Source organism: Molothrus ater, chromosome 11, assembly GCF_012460135.2.
Source record: "Molothrus ater isolate BHLD 08-10-18 breed brown headed cowbird chromosome 11, BPBGC_Mater_1.1, whole genome shotgun sequence".
Classification (NCBI taxonomy): domain Eukaryota; kingdom Metazoa; phylum Chordata; class Aves; order Passeriformes; family Icteridae; genus Molothrus; species Molothrus ater.
In genome coordinates this window covers 9161671-9182254 of record NC_050488.2, presented here as the reverse complement: position 1 = coordinate 9182254, position 20584 = coordinate 9161671, and the positions used below count along the sequence as shown (strand labels likewise).

General features: G+C 48.3%; 1 protein-coding gene across 4 annotated transcripts in view; it reads right to left on the bottom strand.

The window, feature by feature from the left end:
* The window catches only part of FLNB (filamin B), a 71021-nt gene extending 51417 nt beyond the window's left edge, over nt 1-19604 (bottom strand). For 2 of the 4 annotated variants that reach the window (XM_036390794.1, XM_036390795.2), the window contains exon 1: nt 19256-19604. In XM_036390794.1, coding sequence (XP_036246687.1) covers nt 19256-19604 — 349 coding nt within the window. Of the gene's footprint in view, nt 1-15955; nt 16000-19255 lie in introns of those variants that run through there. The other 2 variants (XM_054516003.1, XM_036390796.1) reach the window with 2 other exon arrangements.
* Between the last annotated feature and the right edge of the window lie 980 nt (nt 19605-20584).

The window sequence follows — 20584 nt, the reverse complement described above, 5'->3', positions numbered from 1 at the left end:
TTTTATGGGAAGCCCAGGAATGAAGCAGGAATCCATTCCACAGGCCCTCCCTCTTGCTTCAACACTAGTACTTGGGAGGACTTTAGCTCAACTGGAAACAGGCAACTTTAGAGATGCCATCTAGAAGAGCCAATGGATGAAGGGTTTGGAAAGAGGGTTTTGTGCTGGTTTTGGTGGGTTCGGGATTTTTTTATTATTATTAGAACTAAGAATTTTGTGGGTGCGTTATGCAAGTTCTCCTGCCACTCTTGCTGTGGGCTTCAAAACTTTGAATGCTGCAAGGTGACCACTTTCAGACAGTCGGCAAGTTCTTATGGCTAGACATACTGTCCTAAACCAGCAAGAAGCAAAACCCACAGAAACGTTTATGTTTGGATTTCACACAAACCTTCCTTCTCACCTATACTGTTCAATGTGCATTTTAACTTCAACTCTCAATTTCCAACTTGCTTTCCTCCTCTAGAATTACCTGATGATAACCCAATATCAACAAAATAGCAGCAGCCATCAGCAAGAAGCGGCCCCCACTCAGCTGCAGGCAGGCAGGAGCTGCTGTCAGCCCACTGCCAAGGTCCTGCTGTCAGGGTGCATCTCAACATGACATACATGCTGACTGCTGGAGAAAACCTGCCAGCCAGACTTAAGCTCTTCTGCAGAATCAACAGCAGTATTGAATAAGCAAGCATACGCTTTCTTAAAAAAAAAAAAAGCACCTATATATAGCCTACAACATTAAGTTTTATGTAGAAGCATCCTGCTTCCTAGTCAGCTATTAAGTGGCTGCCTAGTAGGGTGAACAGGAAAACAGGCTGAACCAGAGCTCATTTGCTTCCATCACACCTCTGAGTCTAGATTGTAATTCTTCCACTTTTATTATCCTATTAACTAAGTGGCAACCAGCCCAAAAAATGGATTATGGCAATTCCATAGGCCAGCAGTACATACCACCAGTCTCAGTCTTGAAAAGGAACCAATTTTCAACTGCTCAAACTGATTTATAACTGTTGCTCTATACAAAAATACTAATACGATGTTACACTTGGACTGCTAAAATCACACTCCTCAAAGCAAAAAGAAAGATGTCCAAGTGCAGTGTGACTAGTCTGAGCCAGCAATGTGACCATTTTGAGACAAATGTGTGTCATATTTATGGCTTGGGCCACAAAAAACTTCCCAACTCAACCTACCAAGTAGAAAACTGCCAGTTCCTGATCCTCTCTGCATTTCTGCTTATAGCTGCCCCAGGAGCCAGTGCCAGAACTGAAACCTGGCACTGGCTGGAAGCTTGCACATTTATCTACTCCATTAGAACTCCCTAAATTCTACTTGGAACACATGGCTTGAACAATATGACCTTTAATAGGTCTATAATTCTATCATTTAGGAAAAAAAAAAAAAAAAACAACAAAAAAAGCATTATAAACAAGTTTGTGACTAGTATCTTCTGCTCATGTGCAAGTCTGCTCTGCATTCAGATTAAGCATAAGTACTACCCAAACTGTGGCAATGTTGCTTGAACTCTGCCCTACAGCAGAGCTGCAAGTCATTCTCTGCTGGACAATTAGTGGAAACAAGCTATGGAGCCAGCCAGCTTCCTTACTAAATCAAGCTAGTCATACAGACTGTGGAAGTATTGCAAAACAAATGAAGGACTGAAAAAGCAGCTTTTGAGTAGTGAATTTTATTTTTTTTTAATAGTTTCATGGCTGAGCCTGAAGTCAACACAGTTTGTTCACTATCTCACAGAGCCATCTCAGAAGCTTTGCTGTCAATTTTCACACTGAGAAGTTAAACCACAACCAGAACTGATTTTTCCATCCACCTTCTCTAAAAAGTGGTCCTCCTCTTCATTTTTTATGTCTTCCATATTTAAATGTTTGTTCTACGTATTATACGTAGGGAGAAACCAAATCCATGGTTCTCGATACAAAACAAAGGAGGAGTCTCACCAACAGCCCTTACTCCTTATTTCCAGGCATGGAAGGAATAATTTTGCATAGCACACACAAAGTTCATAGCAATTATGGATCAGTTATGAAGAGACTGTAGAAATTTTAGATCTTAGCATCTTTGTCTGAGCATTTCCCTACCTCTAGTTATTCTCACCTATTTTTAAATAGCTATAGCAGCTATGGGACAGAAAAATTAAGGAATGATTAGGGCTTAATCTTCTGGAACAAAGAAAACACCACAGTGAGCAGAGCCACATGCCAAACAGAAGTATGCAGATGAGAAGGAGCTGAGCAAGCTGCCCAAGGAAATTCTTTGCTGAAGCATACAGTATGTGTTCACAGGCTTACTGTGTCTGCTAAAGACATTAGCAACATCCTCTGTAGGGATAATATGTCTTTAAATCAATTACAGGGGTTCCTCTGTGCTTTGAGAACATACTGCAACCATTTCCTCCAGTATCCCTTAAGCCCAGGTCCCCATCCTCAGGGCCAGCACATCTCTTGTGCCCTGCCGTGTGCAGCCGCCCACCCCAGGGAGGCACAGGCTGTGCCTATCACACAGGGCTGGTTTGTGGATACCCAGCTGTGACTGCCAGCCTCTAAGTGCCACAAGCTCCAGTCCCACTGCAGCTCTGCCTCTCAGCAGCATTTGCAGGCAGTGCTGTAACCCCCAGGACAGCTGATCCTCAGAACCAGCCTACCTGAGTCTCCCTGGGCTTTCAGCTCACTGGCCCCCAGATGAGCACCCACACCCTACCAAGGCACAGCCACTCCTCAGCTTCACTAACCAGCCTCAGGGGTTCCACCACCTGAGGAAGTGTATCTTCGGGAAGTCTAAGTGATACACCATGTACACTCAGAGATCTAGTAAGCTTTTTACAAGGTAGGTTTTCCAGAGGAGGAATGGCTTTTCACTGGAGGGTTGTAAGAATAGTAACTGAGTGGTGATCTAGACACAGGCAGGAGGATGGAAAAGAAGATAGGGGGTTATTTTTTTGCAAGGGACAGAAACCATTTTCTTCTAGGCTTACCAGGGTGATTGGTTATTAAAAAAAAAAAATAGTAAGATTCCTTTGTGAGACAAATCTAAATCTCTGGATTTGAGATATTAAACCCTACACTTCAGAGGGTTTTAAACTATCAAAACAGTGTTTACTTCAACTGGATTTGAAACCAATTATGTCAGAACTTCAGGCCACTGTTGCATACATCATCCTGTACTGCCTGTTGGGGCTCTAGAAAGGATCTCATGAGGTGGAGCTGGCAACTGAAAAAATAAGTTCAAATCCAGTCCTTTTAGCGTAGGTTTGGCAAAAAAAAAAAAAAACCATCACACAGACTTTTAATACAGTAAAGAATAAAAATAATCAAACCAATGGAGCTCTCAGGAGCAAAGTACAGATTAAAATAGCTCTGCCCAACTTCTTAATAGGTACCCAGAGAACACTCATGTCTCACATCCAGAAGAGAAAGGCATAACACAAAGCAAGTTTAAGCCAGCAGTATAACAGCAACAGCAACCAACCCAGCTTCTCCAAGAGAAACTCAAATCACTCAAGAGGGCTTGAAAGAGAAGTCAAGAATTTCAAAATTAGGAATTCTTAAGGCGGCTAGGGAAAATAGTCAAACTGCGGGTGGCTTATGATCAAATTCCTTAATACTTTCAGTCTGAACACACCTAGGTTTCTGCTGCCTTAAGTGCCATATCCCAAGTTAGGATATGAGGAGGTAAATACATTACTCTTACGTCTAGGAAGAGCTGCAGACAGGTGTTAGTGCACATCCAACCCTTGCTGTGAATGCTGTCTGTGAGCACCAGGAGGGCTCCACACTGCTGGCACGCTGCTGGATGGGATTAGCAGTGAGCAAGGATGCAATACAGAACAGTAAGAGCTGCCATTCACTGTGGCTATTTCAGCCAAGCAGGTCCCCACTCACAGCTGCAGGACTGCAGCACAGATACCGAGCTGAACAGCACACAGGAATGCTGTGCCCATTATCTGACATCTTTTTGGGGCGGGGGGAAGAAAGGAAGGCGTCTGAATGTTCTGCCTTTGTAGAGCAGCAAGTTGCCATGAGTGCTGCTTTGTCCGCGGGCAGCGAGCGCCAGCGCCACACTAACCCCAAAACCCCGGCTCACCTCGAGCCCTGGCACAGCCGAGCACCGGCGGCCGGGGCACAGGAGGCACCACAAGGGCTTTCCCCAGTGCTGGAACCCCCGTGCCCCACCTGCAGCTCCCGCCGCATACACGGGCAGCGGCACAGCGGGCTCCGGGCCTGCCACAGCACGACACCGCCCACGGCATCAGTGCCAAAACCACCCCACAATGGGCCCTGTGAGCCCGGCCCCTGCACCAGCGCAGCACATTCCCCGCTGCTGAGCTCATCCCAACGCCCCTCCGGTGCTGCTACCGGCCCCAGGAGCGGCTGGGACACCGCGGTCCCACACGCCTGTGCTGGGACAGACTGCACCGAACCAGCAGGTGACATTCAAACCCTTCGATGGCAAAGATCCACGTTTCCAGGGAGGAATGAGTGGAAGCTGGGTGGCAGAGCAGCCAGCCTTCACGCTTCACTATGCAAAGGGAGTCCAAGGCTCATGGGACAATTCTGCTCCCCATGGGCTCGAGTCAGCAGTGCCCCATCCTCCAGGACAGCACAGCCAGCAGCATGGCAAGGCTGACGGCATCAGCCTCACAGACAACAGGAGATTGGGAACGCCCCCGGACAGCACCTGGCAGCACGGGATGGGGCTGTAGAGAAGGGCTTCAGGATAGCACCCACATGGACACTCAGCCCCAGCAGCCCCAGGCTCAGAGGTGGGTGGAGGGAAGCTCCAGGAAGCCATGGGAACAGCACAGCACAAGGCGTCCAAGTGCTAATTAATCATCCAGGAATAACTTGAGAAGGAAAGTCCCTGCAGTGGGGAGTGAACATGCCAGAATTGGATTTCTGCTAAATGATGGAGGGAGGGGGAAGAAGGCATCCTCCTGCCTTTATCACACTCTGCTGAGAAACACTTGGCTCAACTTTTGAAACCAAGTGATGTGACACAAACTACACCTCCCTCCTCCAGTTAGGAGAGAAAAGGGAATGATCCTACACCCGGTCTGTGCTCTCCAGGAGTCAGTACATTTACTGCCATGGCACAGGAAGGCTTCACCTTCCCATCAGAGCAGACAGCTACACCTGAGTCAGCAACACCACTAGCCAATTCACAGGAAAGGAATTTCAGTTTAAGCAAGACGTTAAAATTTTAGTCAAATGTATAATTGTCTACACCTCACAAGAAACACTTCTCTAGGAGTCTGATCAACTCAAGGTTGTCTCATTCACATGTGCAAACAAAAAAAAGCAGGTCCTCACAACACAACTTGGGCATACACAACCAGAAAGCCAAGCCTCTTTCAGAAGGGCTGAACTGAAAAAAACAACTCTAGTGCCAGAACAATGCAAGTGACACAACAAAGCTACAAACTGTCTCTGAAGCTTAAGAGTGCTGTAAGCATCTCTGTAGGATTAAGGTAATCCTAAATCTCAGGTTACTTCAGGTCTCATCAAGGTCAAAAACCTGTCTAGTTCCTGCAAAGACCTCCCAGAGGCTGGCAGAGTCGTTAGTGTTGTTCTGTATCTCACATTAATGAATGAACGTTACCAATCTTCAGGGCAGGGGATAACAGGAAGGTCCACCCTCAGGCACCTCAGACACTGGAGAGAAAATAATTGGAAGACAGGGCTACAAAAAACAAAAAAAAACCCAAAAAACCAACCAAATAAATAAAAAACCAAAACCAAAAAAATCCCCAACCAAACAAAAAAAAAGATGCCTCAGCAAGACCAAAGAAGCAATGTAATAATGCAGAGGTTTCCAGGCACCAAAGTGACCTCTGTGCTACTAACAACGTGTTTATTCACACTGGGGGTAGGTCAAGATAGTTATATGAAACAGCATGTAAAATCTTGCAGAGATAAATGAGCCTATTCAGATAGGGCTGTCTAACATCTCCTGTGTAACAGACGCCAGGCACAAAAGCTGCAAGGGTTGGACTTTGTGAAGCCAAAACCAACACATTTGAAATTATCAGAACTGATTACTGTTTGGGGAAATCCTTGGCCACAACATACACCAAGATTCAATTTTTCCATTTGAAACCAGAATTGCTACACTGACTGTGATTCACTGTGCACAGGGCTGTTCAAAGGAAATCCCCATTCATGCAGCCCTGCACAGCTCAACCCATCTCCACTCTGCACTGCAGCACCAAAGTACTGAGGATTGGAGCACATTTTGTGGTTTGGGGTAAGTAACACATCAGAAAGTAACCTACCAGTTACTTTGCTTTACAAAAGATTTGTGGTTTTTCTCAGTTTTGATCATGTCTGATTCTAAGCACCTAACAGCACTGCTCTATGCAGGCTTGTTTTGAAGCATGTAAGCCCAGGTACCATCCTACAGATGCTCTGCAGCTTAATGACAGAGTTGATCCAGCTATCACTGTCCAACCATTTCCCTGAGAAGCAACAGGCAAGGTAATTAATTTTAACATGCTCTGCTCAGTTTGGCTGGGGTAGAGTGAATTTTCTTCACAGTAGCTGGAACAGGGCTGGGTTTTGCATTTGTGCTGAAAACCATGCTAATAACACAAGGATGTTTTTGTTACTGCTGAGCAATGCTTACACAGCATCAAGGCATTTTCTGTCTCTCACCCCACCAGCAAGTTGGCTGGGGATGCAGAAGAAATTGGGAGGGGACAGCAGATCCCCAGTGACTCAAGGGATACCCCATACTATATAACACCATGCTCAGCACAAAACCAGAAGAGAGAAGCAGGGGGGACATTTGGAGTGATGTCACCTGCCTTCCCCAGTAACCATTACACATGACAGATGGCTGAACACCTTCCTGACCATAGGAAGTGGTGAATAAATGCCTTGCTTTGCTTATTAAACTGTCTTCATCTCAACACACGAGTTTTCCCACTTTTACTCTTCCAATTCTCTCCCCCATCCCACAGCAGAGAAGTGAGTGAGCAGCTGTGTGGGGCTGAGTTGCTGGCTGGGCTTAAACTATGACATGACAATTGTACCTTCAGTGCAGATTGGAACAGGCAGTTTGGAATTACCCCCCAAATGTGAATTTCATCAGTTCATTTTGACATTCAGACATAGTACTCACTCAACACAAACACACAGCACCAGAAGTAGCCCAAAACCCACACACCCCAACACCAGAACTGTCCCACCAGGCCACTGCCCTTCAACACTGCTGTGATGATGTGAAACACCTAAAATGAGCCCTTATCCTGTCTTCAAGCTACAGCCATCACCACAGCATTGCCATGTGAATGTCAAGCAGGAGGGGGTGACACAAAGCCAGGCTGCTTTCTGCAGCTGCACACTGAGCAAGGATGTGCAGGACACAGTCACTACAAACACATGCATGGCCTGGAAAGTATTGCTGCTTTTCCATGACCATTATGAAGGTGTCTTCAAGCTTCTGTGCATAAGCGAGCTAAATTTAATCCCCCATGAGCTTTCACATGCAGACACCTACCCTCTACCCCCCTGGAAACCATATCTAGCCCTCTCCAAGAAGGAATGGGGTTGCTTTCTTCCTGAAATTCCAATTCTTAAGTAAACAATATTGTGTGCTGTATCTTGAAGAAAAAATGCTCTCCCCCTCTTTCTGGGGAAACAATGAAGATGGAACACATTTCTGTATGCTTGTGCAAGACAGTAAACACACCTCCATCTGCACATCACACCAGGCTCTCCCCTGCACCGTGCGGATTTGAGCCCTGTGTGTTTAACACCCCACACACGACAGTGCTGTGTTTATGCAGTTTCAGCTACAAGCCGCTAACATAAGGAATAGACGCTTGGCTTGAGGCCCAGATAATTCATCCAACTGTGGCAGCCACTATCAGACAGACCTCTTCTGAGAGGAGCTTTCATGAGCAGAACACGGTGCTGAGTCTGCGGAGGCACAGTGTGCACAGGTGGTCTCCAAGCACCTTAAAGAGGACCAGCTGGGATTAATGGCACAGCCTGAGCACACATTAGCCCCAGCTGTGTGACACCCGCTCATGCAAACCATACCCCCATACCTCCCACCCAAACTCACTCCCTGCCCTCACCAAAGCTTTGCTTCAAATGTGTGCATTCTGCATGGCCCCAAATAGTCCAAGTCCCCATCTCACCCCAGGCCCCAGAACTACTCTCCTGTGCTGTGGTCCTGTGCCATGCCAGGGCTCTGCTCAGGGGCCATCCTGTCACTCTCCTAGCAAAACACAGAGGCAGGTCTGCTCATCTGACACCATCAGCCTAACCCAACTTAGTCAGGAGCTGCTCAGCCATAACAGGCTCTGGCTGCTAACAGTTTCCAAACTAGCCAGTGCTCAGAGGGATACTACCCTTCCTCTCAGAGGCTGGACTTCAAATCCTCCAACTAAAGGCTTCATACAAGTCTTTCCAAACTTCACAAGCTTGCAGATCTCTCCCTAGTCTTCAGGGACAGCACTCCATCACACACATGCTGACCAAGAAAGGTGCAGGCAATGACCCAAATCCAGCTGCAGGATCCCATTTTTAATCTGCAGTCTCACACTGTTCACATTTGCAAGCCTATTGTATTTCACATTTTTAACACAACACTAAAAATGTAGAGCACCGGCTCCAGAGGCAATTCTTCTAGAGCTGGAAAGAATAGTTGCAGCAACTTCACAAGCTACATTGCTCTGTCTGATCTCCCATACCTCTTCCAGGTACCTACCAGGTTTGATGCAGGGTTAGACAACATTGTTTTTTAGCAATTCCTCCATTTCACCCTGAAAAATGTTTACTGGCGTACTTTTACATCCATCCAGCCCCAACAAGAGTCCCACACGTGTTTACCTTACTCCCAGAGGAAGTCTGGGCTGCTTCTTTCAGCTTCTACATTTGAGCTTAAATACTGCTGCTAACCAGGTACTGCTTCAGAAGTCTGAGTTACTTTTCTTACAGGAAGAATAAGAAATATACTGCAGCTTGTTAAATCCTATGTTTAAGTAATAAAGCTGGTTAATTTAAATATTTGCACTTCCTCTGCCTTAGGCAGTGGTTTCAACCAATAGCTGCAGCACTGTGTGAAGCAGCTCATTTTTTCCTCTTTGCAAATAAAACCTTTCAGAGGGACATCGTTTTATTCAGTTATTTATCTATATCAGAAGACATATTTCTTTACTCAAACACCAAACTCAGAGCTGGGCTACAAAGCCACGGTAAAACCTGAAGTGTTGAAGTAGGGCTTTATGCCACTAACTTCAGTGGGCTTCCCTGTTTGAATCAAGAGTCAATCAGCAGAGCTTTCCACCCAGGAAATCCCAGACATCTCCACTGTTTACAGGGACTGAACTAGCAGCTCCTCACTCAAGTCTCCTGCTCATAGTGCTTTCACAGCAAAGCAAACCTTCTCCATGACACAACCCTCACAGAGTAGCTCCAAACTGCCTCTTTCAAGAAAGCAGCAGATTGGGATATACTGCAGTGAGAATCCCAATGGCAAAGCAGTTAATTCTATGGGACAAGGTCTTTGTAATACCCTTGTCCAGGAGTAGCACATGCTTCTATCCCTATAGCTGCAGAAGTCTGCAAGTCATTAGCATGCTCAGCAATGCTCACTGAGCAGCCACAGATCATCCAGTGTGACAGCACCATGGGCATGCTGAGCCACCCTGCTGTACATGGCTGAGAGCTGAATGCAATCAGTGTTTCTTCACTCGTGTATTTGGAGAGAACCTGGACCACTAGAAGACTACCTCAGGCTCTTCTATGTTTTTTGGAAGCAAAAAACATTAACTGGCCACCTGGGAGCTGCAGGCACACTGCAGCTTGGGGATCTGCAGGCACTCCTGGATCACCTGACTCTGGCCTCCCACCAAGTAGACAATTCACTTGGTCACTAGCACTTTGACTGAGCTATCCCTGCTCCTGCTCAGCACTCAGGTTAGGCCAGAGAAGTACTATTAGTACAGGAGCTGGTTTATCAACATGCAGCAACCTCTGCAAGCTGGGGTCTTCTCCAAAGCAGCTGTATTGGGCTGTGGCAACTTACCCTCCTCCCTTTGGCCACCCAAGTTCAATGTCAGTGTTCAGTTGTCCAGCACATATCCTGCATCCTCTGTTAAGAGCATAGAACTCACATAAGTCAGCACTAAATAGCACAGGAACACATGATCACAAAGTACTGAGAGCATTAAGGTAGCACCACCATAGAGGGTCCTCCAATCCTGGTTTAAAAGCCTCCATGTCTTAGTCCTGACTTCTGACAGTAGCAGTGTCCAGCACTGGTGAGCTCCAGCTGTGGCACCAGAAGTCACTGCCTTTTTAAACATCATCACAAATTTTCCTGACAGTCATCAGCCTAGATTTTCTGCTTCTTCATAGCTGCATTTTTACTACATGCCTAAAAGAGTTACCAAAAGCAATAACCCCCAGAGACAGCTAAAGCTGTTTCTATTTGACTTTTAATTAGATCATTGATCTTGTTCTAGTGGTTACATGAGCTATAGGATATTTGCATGCAACCACTCTGGCAATCAACAGCCGGAACAAAACTGAAACAACACGATTAACATCCCGAGTCTTCCCACAGATGGTATTTTAAGTCTGCTCAGACATTAGCTTGTCCCCCACAAGGGAATTTGGTAACAAGCCATGTCTGGGGAAGTAACAACTGCCCAGAGAGCTGCTATAACTAGAGTGACATCAGCAAACAGCAGCCCTTCAGGAACACCCAGGTGCTGAAGGAGGCTCAAAGATGCCTGGACTTCAGATTATTTGGGAGACCAACACGCAGCATTACTTCTAGTTTCACAGAGAAACTACAGAAATTCATTGTCTAGCTGTGATGGTGAGGCAACATATGATACCCTGCACCATCAAGATGACAGTTAGACACCAATTTTGTTTAGCAAGCCAGCATTTCCTGTTCTGTAGCGAGGACCAAAAGCAGAGATAAATCCAAGATTTGTGTCTCACACCATGACAGATACAAGGTGTATTTATTATACTGTCAGTTCCCAGTGTGGAAGATATGTCAAAGACAAATGCAGGACCCTGCACATATACCCCAGTTCAGGCTCTTTGCTCCTGTAGTCTGAGACTAGGGAAACCTGCTCTTATCATTCACCTTATAACAAAGGAAGGATCTCTGCAAAGCTAAAGCTCACCTCCAAGATGTACCAGCATGTTTTAGCACTGAGATTTAAATTAGTTCCAAGATCTGGCTTGCCAGTATTTGCCTATGGAAAGTCCACTAAAACTGCTGCACCTACTACTGCAAGGTCGTTGTGAGAAAAGGGAATGCAAAACAGTTAATTACACCAATTAAAGGAAACACAGATAGAGCAAGTCAGTATCTAGCCGAGGGGAACAGCATTTCCTCTTCTGTGTTTGAATAACCTTCAAATGCACATATCACGGGTGTTTGCCTTCTGCTGCAGGGCCCCAGAGCAGACACAACATACTGTACATAACATAGCTCACCACTTGCTCATGTTGGGCCCACCAACTACAACAGTGCATTTTATGTAGGCTCAGAAATGCAGAATACATTATCTCCTTACAAGAGAGGCCACAGACTAATCAAAACCAGTAGGCAGCCACAAGCACACAGGGTAGCCCGAAATTGCTGTGGGCTGTGAGGTGCAGAGGAGAGCAGCCACCAGCTTCCTACCCCCAGGTCAGGCTGGGGCAGCCCCCAGGGCCAGACGTGCTCACAGCACCAATGCAAAAGGACAGGAGTTGGCATTTCAGAGCAGCATTTAATAGCTCAGCCCAAAGCTCATCACACAAGTTTCAGCACAAAAAGTGTGTGGAAGCACATCAGCTGTGTGTGGACTAGCAGTTGCCTCCAGTGCTTTCAGCTGCTGCTCTGCAGCAGAGCAGCCATGCAGAGGGCTGTGGCCAGTGTTGCAAATGCCTGCACCCCACCCAGGCAAGCAGGATGCAGCAAGAGCCACCCCAGCAGGATGGGGAGACAGAGGGCAGCTGACAGCCTCTGCTTAGCCCAGCACCCTCACCATGCCAGAACCAACCGCAGCAATGTGACAGTGGGACGTGCTGCAACAGCCATTGCCCAATTTGCCCCTCTCAGCAGGCAGGCTGAGTGTCTGTGTGGCAGTCTGTGCCCACCTCACCCTCAGAGGAGCCATCATTTGGGAACGGTGCTGCCACGCAGCCTGGCCAGCTCATGCCACAGTAATTCAATGCTCTGACAAATAAATGCGTCATGATTTACAGCATGGCCTGAAGCGAGGGAGAAGGAGCCACAGCCCATGATGTCATTGCAGCCCACAGTCATTTTTGTGCTGTTACTGGGTAACGTTGGCAGGAGAGCTCATGCAACCTGCTGCTGCTGTTAGATGAAAACAGCTCGTCCCTGTGCAAGAAAGGCACTGCCTGGATGGTCAAAGCTCCGCCACTACCAACTCACCAGCCTGATCAGTAAAACTTGCTATATTTCAGTGACCCAGACAAATTAACTCTGAAGTATCTGCTGAATTTATGCTTCAAAGTAAGAGATTGACTTCTGTATTTATTGGTTCTTTCCCATTAGTTTAGTTGTCTACTTCTCCAGGTTGTAAGGAACAGCAAAGGGCCATCACCTGACTCAGAGGAAGCATCCCACTAGTAACTAGACAGTGCAGCTGCTTGTGTGGCCGTTCTTCTCACACACTTCAGAGAGACACAGCTGTTTTCTTTCAAGGGCAGTCAGTATCAGCAGGAGGTTCAAAGAACTTCAACCCATCACACCAGGGGAGACAGGATTCAGCTACTCCACCCTCTGCTCACTCACAGGCAGCCCAGGGCAGTGTCTGCTGCCTTACTCACCACAAGGGAGGATGTGCCAGGCAAACCCTTGCTTCCCCAGGAACTTGGGCAAAATTTCATTTGGCTGCTGTTTGAAGTGGCCTAGCCTGTATTCACTGACACAAAAAATCCAGTTTATTTTTGCAGTGATTGTATCCCAGTTACCATGTACAAGAACAGTAGGAACTAGACATAGCATACATCTCACTGTGGATGTTAGACTTCAACTGCTTACAGCAGAATAGTGCTTACACAAGGATTTGCAATCCATTAGGTGAACCCAAAGCCCACCACAGTAGATCCAATCCTCACTGTGATGTACTAGATATTATGTAGGCATCTTCAAAATTCAAGGTTAGCTGCAGGAGGAACAGAGAGCCAAGGGAGGCTGACAGACAGGTTATAGACCACATCAGAGCCCAGAAAACTATCTGGTTAAGATACAGCATACACTTACTGCAAGGCTTTTGAGTACAGAACTGGGATTTATCTCCTAATGATGACCTAGAAGAAAGTCCTCCCTAATAGATTACAGAGCACGAGTTCTTCCTTAGAAGGAACACAAACAAGCAGGAGTGCAACTATACAAACTTTTGCCTTGAGGGGAAAGAAAATCTTTCACCAAGTCCCCAGAAGCAGAACCTAGGGGGAAAAACTCACTAGAGTTTCATTGCACAAATCCAAATAAACAGGCAGAGCTTGCTTAGCCCATTGCACAGAACCTCAGATCTCAGTGGACTCAACTCTGAACCTGAGATCAACTTCCCAGGAAGAGCAAGGGTAGCTCTACTCACCCCACCCAGTGGGGTGGGCGCAAGAGGGTCGGGTGAGTATCCACGTTTACCACGCACACAGACAGACAAGTACAGCAATTGAGAAAAGATACAGAAGCAGCTAGCACAAGTTTCTCAGACACAGCATCTTCATGAAACTGCTGCTCTTATTCCTCCAAACACCACCTAAACACACACATTGTTCACCCACCACTTTTGACCATTAGCAGAAATTCAGCGTGCAGCAAGCTAAGCAGTGCCATATAGTGAAAGCTGTACCTCACTGCTCAGATCTCCTAACAAGGGTAGGTGGTGCCTCCCCCTAGTCTTTTCTACATATATTTTGGGTTTGAGTCTTCCCACAGCAGTTAACATCCAGCTACACAGCACTTCCTTTCTCTGGCAGAGACACTTGGTATATCCAGTTCCGTTTTTCTTGCCACATCCAAGCTGATTGCAGCTACCCACCCCATCTACTTCCACCCACCATCACTACCATGGAGCACTCCTCCTCCCCATGGGTGGGTACTCTAGAACAGGACCCACAGTACTATCAGAGGACACAAAAAAAGCAAGAAAGGCACCTACAGTTTGTCTACAGAAAGCCTGCCTACATCACCAACAGTCAGAGTCATGCTCAATGCTTTGTAAGCAAGAGCCACTGTGACAGGCTTTTCAGGCACACTGGTACCACACCAGACAGAGCCAAACACCAATTCCCTGAGCTCTGTGTCTTTTTTACTGTAATGACTTATGACTCAGGTGACATATTCATGAGCTCTCTATCATGGCAGGCAATCAAGGAAGACAGGGCCACTTGGTGCTGGTGGCAGGGACCTGGTAAGCATCACAGTACAGCAGAGGTTTGTTCACTCCAGCATAACCAGCAAAAACACTTTTGCTCTGGTGTGCTTGCTAAACGTGGATTAGTGGTCTAAACCTAGCAGACCCTTGTTCGGGACCCAAACTAGCTGCTCATCAAAGTCTTTTTCTGAACAGCAGAGAGAAAACAGAATTCTTCTGCAGCCTGGGGGATTCAGAGACCATTGTTTTACTTCCCATTGCTTGGAGCAGACACAGAACAATGCTGGCAACATCGCAGCATGACCACACACAAGGCTAACCACATTCTTAGGTTACAGTTGTAGGCTAGAAAAGAGTTATCCTAACCCATTTAGATTTAAACATCCTCATGTAAGTCAATACAGGACCAGGACGTGGCATTAGAATAAGGAGCAGTTAAGTTAAGAGTTCAGTCCATCTTGAATAGCTGGCATAGCCTTCAGTGCCTTAAATGAAAAAGCTGTTTAGCACATTAGTCTAGCTGGCCCTAAGTAATTTTACTCAAGTTTGATCACTTTACAAGTTTCCGCTCATATGTAAAAGAATGCAAGAACAGTCTGTGTAAGCTACCTTAAAGTCTCCTGTAACTTGGAACTCATAGTTCAGGCAAAGGCACTTATTCATTACACCAGCAGTCCAACCACTGAAACAGAAGGTCCTGAGCAGACCAAGTACCTTCCAAAGCTGAAGCCACCTCCAGCAAAGAGGTCCATTGCACATCTATCAAAAATTATTTTCAAGGGGAAGGAGTGTCATATTTCCAAGAAGCAGAAATCTGCTTCCAAGACACACTGGATATTTTCCAGAAAGCAGCATCCAGGGAAGTCACAGATAAGTGGCAGACAAAATGCAAGCGTATTTTGACTAACTCTTTAGGATGTGTTAATAGAACATTGAGTGAGACAAAGAGCCCTTAAATGTACACAGGCTGAAAACACATTTTCTTTTTTCAGTTTGCAAGGACCTAGCTCTAAGCATTACAGGACAACACATTTACTGTTTGACAAGAGACTAGTTTTCCCTCTAGAAATGTACAGTTTGTTTTGTCACTCTTTAATGTATCAGCAGCATAGGGAAGAAAGTTGGTTTTCAACTGTTTTCCTAAAATGAGATTTCTATAAGGTCCTCAGACTCACAGGTCTTTCACCTTAAGCACACTATAGACCACAGTGTGTGCATCAAGTACTTGATCATTAACCAAAACCCCACCCAATGCACAGGTTATGTTTGGTCAGTACTCCTGCAGCTGGGATATGTCACCACCAAACTCACCATGAGGCAAGTACCAACTGACCATGATTATAACCCCATCCTCTCCTCACCCATCTCCTTCCTGGCATAGCTGAACTCCCTGCAGGCACTGCAGCAGGACACAGGATCACCAGAGAGACAAATCTGTAAACAAATCACACAACAGTAGCCACAGCCAGCAGTGGATCCTACTGCCATGGCACAGACATGCCACTGCCCATCCACTGACTTTCACTGCCACTTCACATCCTGCCATTGTGAGGCAAGCCAGGTCAGCTCACTTACCTGGTGAAAGTGCAACCTGGCAGAGAAACCACATTTTTCAGTTCACTCAATCTGACTGTAGCAGCCCAAGACAGCAGTTTTACCCAACAAGGCAGCTTGGCACCCATCCTCCCTCTACCAGTGACACAAGGCTGCTGGATGAGCAGTGGCCATGAGAACACTGCCAACAGGTACTGAGCAGCAGAGTTTGCAGCTAGGACCTGCTGGCTGCAAGCCTGGGTGCAACTTGGCAGGTGTCACCCCAAAACCATTTGCCAGGCTTCAGGCTCCCAACTCCTGTTTCTAAGCTACATGAGTTGACTCCTGTTACCAGTTACCAGGGTTGCTAGGGACAAGCTCAATGCCAAATTAGCTTCAACTCCCCTCCCTTCTCTGCTAAGCAATCTGTAGAGTCGATCAGCCCCTTCACCAAGAGAAAGCCCTTGTGCTCTACATTCCTGGCATCCTACTCCCAATGCCTGTCATGCAGCATGCCACTCAGCACCCAGGAATTTGCAATTATCTCAGTCTAGCAGACACTGAAAAAGGCTAGACTTAACACTTGTTAACACTTGAGCAGCACAGCAGCCACCTCACTTTCAGAAGAAGGCTCTGTGAAGTCACCTCCTCTCACAGCAGTTTTTTCAGAGCATTCACTCCCATCTTTGCTGGATGGCACAAAGCACCTACGCGTTTTATGGTCTTTTTTACAGTAGATCATACATACAGTCAATTTTGCATTGAAGTGGAGACACTTCATGCCTAGAAGAAAAGCTTCCTGAAACTAGCAAAAGACTTTGAGCAGAGACTAAACAAAGGGTAACAGCAGCAGGAGAGGTTGGGCTTCTAATGTGCATCCAGAAAGGGTTGTGGTCAAACACTGTGTATAGGCAGACTTATTTTAAATAGACAAACACTGAATGCCAAAACCTAGCTACTGAAAAGGTTTTTAAATGTGGTTGTAGTATAGCAGCAGTAGCTGAGCCATAACACATGGCTTCCAAAATGTTCCTGGAAGTTAAATAATAACTGGAACAGGCACTGCATCCACTTAGCAGAGGTCTGATGGCATTATTAATGCCAGAAATCCAGCAGGCGCAGCTGTCAGGTTTCCCCAGTTGATTTGGCTCAGAGTTGGCCCTAAACACCCCAGGCCCTAAAGACCAACCTGGTCATAAAAGTTCTCCACCTAGAGCCTTTACTAGTTGTTTTTTTTTTCACTTCAGCTCCAGGGTCTGCAATGGCCCTGGTTTTGTTCAACAACACAAAAGAGACTAAACAGTAGAAAAAAAAGAAAGCCTCAAGGTCTTCAGAACCTGCAGGGGAAAACACACCAAGGACAGGTAGTGATCCCAGTGGACGCTGCATCTGCAGGACAGGTGCCAAGGGCTTTGGCCCTTCAACCCAGCAGAGCACTGCAAGGCTCACTCAGAATGTCTTTTTTGGAAAGGGCATTCAGAGTGTTTTTTCAGGACAGGCTCAGTTTATCCAGGACTGTACAGTAGGGCTCCTGTGCTACTCCTTGGCTCCAGCTCAGGTGGCAGAGCACTGATGGAGCTGTACACTCCTTCATGCAGAGGCTGGGATATGGCAAAAGCATTAGCAGTCATAGTCATTCCATTCTCTCAAAGCTTCAAGTTTTCTCATGGTTTGGGTTTTTTAAATTTTATTTGGTTTTTTAATAACCAACACAAAGCAAGTAAGCTGTAAAACAAATAGACACGTCTTAAACAATTACAGATACCCTGCAGTTCAGCCTAACCATGTAAAGGAGCTGTGCTGCTGCAGCAGCATTTCTAGAATGGAAGTCACTGAAAGCCAGACCTGACTGGAGCAGCCTTGATCTCCCAAGTCCGTCACCCTCGGGAAGTTCCACAGACAAAGAGGAAGGCAGCTGGAGCAACAACATTTTTCTAGGGAAAACAATACAATAGGAGGGGAATGCTGGCCTGGTGTTGGATCTAGTCCAGCACCTGCCACAGAAAGGTGAGCTCTGATGTTAGCAAAAGCTCAGCCCAGGAATCCGCAGCTGCAATTCGAACCCCACTGAGTGCAAAGGGACTCCATCTCTAAGTAAATAATTAGCACCAGCTTCATTCCCAGCTGCAAGTTAGCTGTTCTGCCAGGAGGACAATCAGCTACTTGGGACCAACAGTCCTCACTTCTTGTACAAAGCTGCTTTTACACACTAGCAGAGGGGAAGAAGTGGGTACTGAGCTACAGGATTCCAGAGAGGGCTAGGTCTCCCCCAAACTGGAGAAGTTTCTATTTTCTTGCTATTGTAGTTAAAGCCTTTGAAGAGAAACAGCTTTTACCTTGGCCAAGCATTTTAGACAACTGAGGAGAGCTACACTCTACAAATTCAGCTGTGCAATTCATCGAGGCCAGAATCATCAGGAAGCAGTAGTTATAGTTATCTGGCAAAGAGCTAGAAAAGGCATTCACATTCCTTCCCAGAGATCTCTCAGGCATTCAAATTACTGCTTTACAGACTACGTTATGGCCACACCTGAGCTTTTCCCCAAACGGTCACCGAATGCATTCCTGAGGGATCATCCGCAATCCAACGTGCATGCCAGCAGCCTTCGTCTCCAAACTACCAGCTATCAACCAACTGTACGCCCCAGTACGGCACAGGCAGGCAAATCTCATGCCAGCCTAGGCGGCAGTAGCTCAAAGCACCCATTCCTGGGCTTAGCAGGGTTCCTTGAACATTTCCTGCCGTAACTTATCGCAGCAGAAAGACTGAGGAGAAAGTGCAATCCTGTTCAAAAGTTGCAACTGTGCTTAGGCATCAATGCTAATCTGAACACTGGCATCATCTACTGGGCTGTGGTGAGCAAAGTCTCCCCAGTCTCCTATCCTACCTACGGCTGCAGCTATTTCTGCACAGCCGTGAGAGTCTGGCTCCAGCACCGTGCCGGAGCCCAGGTACGCCCAGCTGGAGCAGCATCGTCCTGCCGCACACCCCTGCCGGGCTGCGGGAGGGGTCAGTGCCTGGAGGAACTGCCTGCACAGGGAGAGAACACGCTCCGGCACTAGGTTTCTTCAGGAAAGACCTGAAAGCAAAGCTTCACCTATGAAGCAGTGATCATGAGGCACGCTGAGGAGGACAGGCGCTCCCTGCCAGCCCCGACAGCCGGGCTGTGGGGCAGCCCCACGGCACACCCAGCTCTTTAAAAACAGAAGCCCCTCAGCTTCCGAGCCCGCAGCCCCCACTGCCCTGAGCCCCGTCACAGCTCCGCCAGGCAAAGGTCCAGCGCAGGAAAACACACAATTAAACGAGAAAACAACAAAACGGCCCGCCGGGGACGCACTCACCGATGGAGACCAGCTTGATGCTCTCCCGCTCCAGGAACTCGAGGGCCACCGAGACGTTCTCCAGCTGCATCTGGCGGAAGGTGGGCCGCTGGTGGTACTTGCGGTACATGCGCTTCTGGCTGAGCACCTCCAGCAGTGCGATCAGCCGCAGCCCGTCGCTCAGGTCATGCTGCAGGTTGCCGATGCGCTTATTGACACAGCGCAGGTGCTCGTTACACCAGCGGGTGAAGGTGTTCTGCTGGATCCGCTTCCAAGGCGCGTCCTCCGCCAGGTCCTTCTCGGTGGCGGGCATCTCGCCGTCGGGATCGGCCGCTCTCCGCGCGCCCTGACCCCGCGCCTGCGTGCTCATGGCCAGCCCCGCTCCGCCTCCTCGATCCGCTGCGCTCCGCCCGCGCCCCGCCCGGCCGCCTGCGGGGAGGGAGGGAAAGGAGGGAAAGGAGGGAGAGAGAGAGATTGAAGAGCGCCGCACTCAGCGGAGGCCCCTCTCCTTTTCCTGCTCTCGCTGTCGCCTCCCCCGCCACCCAACCCAACCGTTCTGCGAGGCCCCGCGCCGCCGCCCGGCCTTTATCCACGGGGAGCGGCACGCCCTCCGCCCCATCAACCCCGCGCCCCGCCACACCGTCCCGCGGGGGCCGGCCTGGGAATGGGATGGGATGGGCGCGGCTCGGCTCGGCTCGGCTCGGCTCGGCTCGGCTCGGCTCGGCTCGGCTCGGCTCGGCTCGGCTCGGCTCGGCCTGGCCTGGCCTGGCAGAGCCCTTGATGGACCGGGGACCACCCTGGGCCGACACTCACCTGGCCGAGGTGCCGGGCGGGGCTGGGGCGCGGCCCCCAGGAACGGGCAGGAGCGCAGCTGGCCTGGCGCTGGTGCCCGGTGCGGGTGCAGCCCCCTCGCCCCACAGACAAATGAAACCCGCAGTAGGAACAGGAGCGCAGCCCCCGACCCACCCGCACACCCCCACCGCAGCCGCGCTCAGGCGGCGCAGGTCAGGCCGCCAGCCGTGTGACGGCCGTGGGTGGGTGACACCTCTCGCCCGGCCTGCAGAGCTGTGCAGGGCGGCCGGCAGAGCCGGGGGTCTGGGCTGGGGGGATTCGGTTCTGCACAGCCCGCGCCGGGAGAGGCTGAGGGTGCTCCCACGGGGTGCGATGTGGCAACGGGACGGCACCTCTGTGCCGACACACACGATGTTATCGGCCATTTGAAAAATAGAAACCTCTAAAAGCAGTCAATTACGGTTCGAATTCTCGGGGGGTTCTTTGCTTTTCCCCCCAGTTTTGTGACATTTCCTGGCGCGCCACTCCCTGCTGACATACGAGACTGTGACTTGCCGC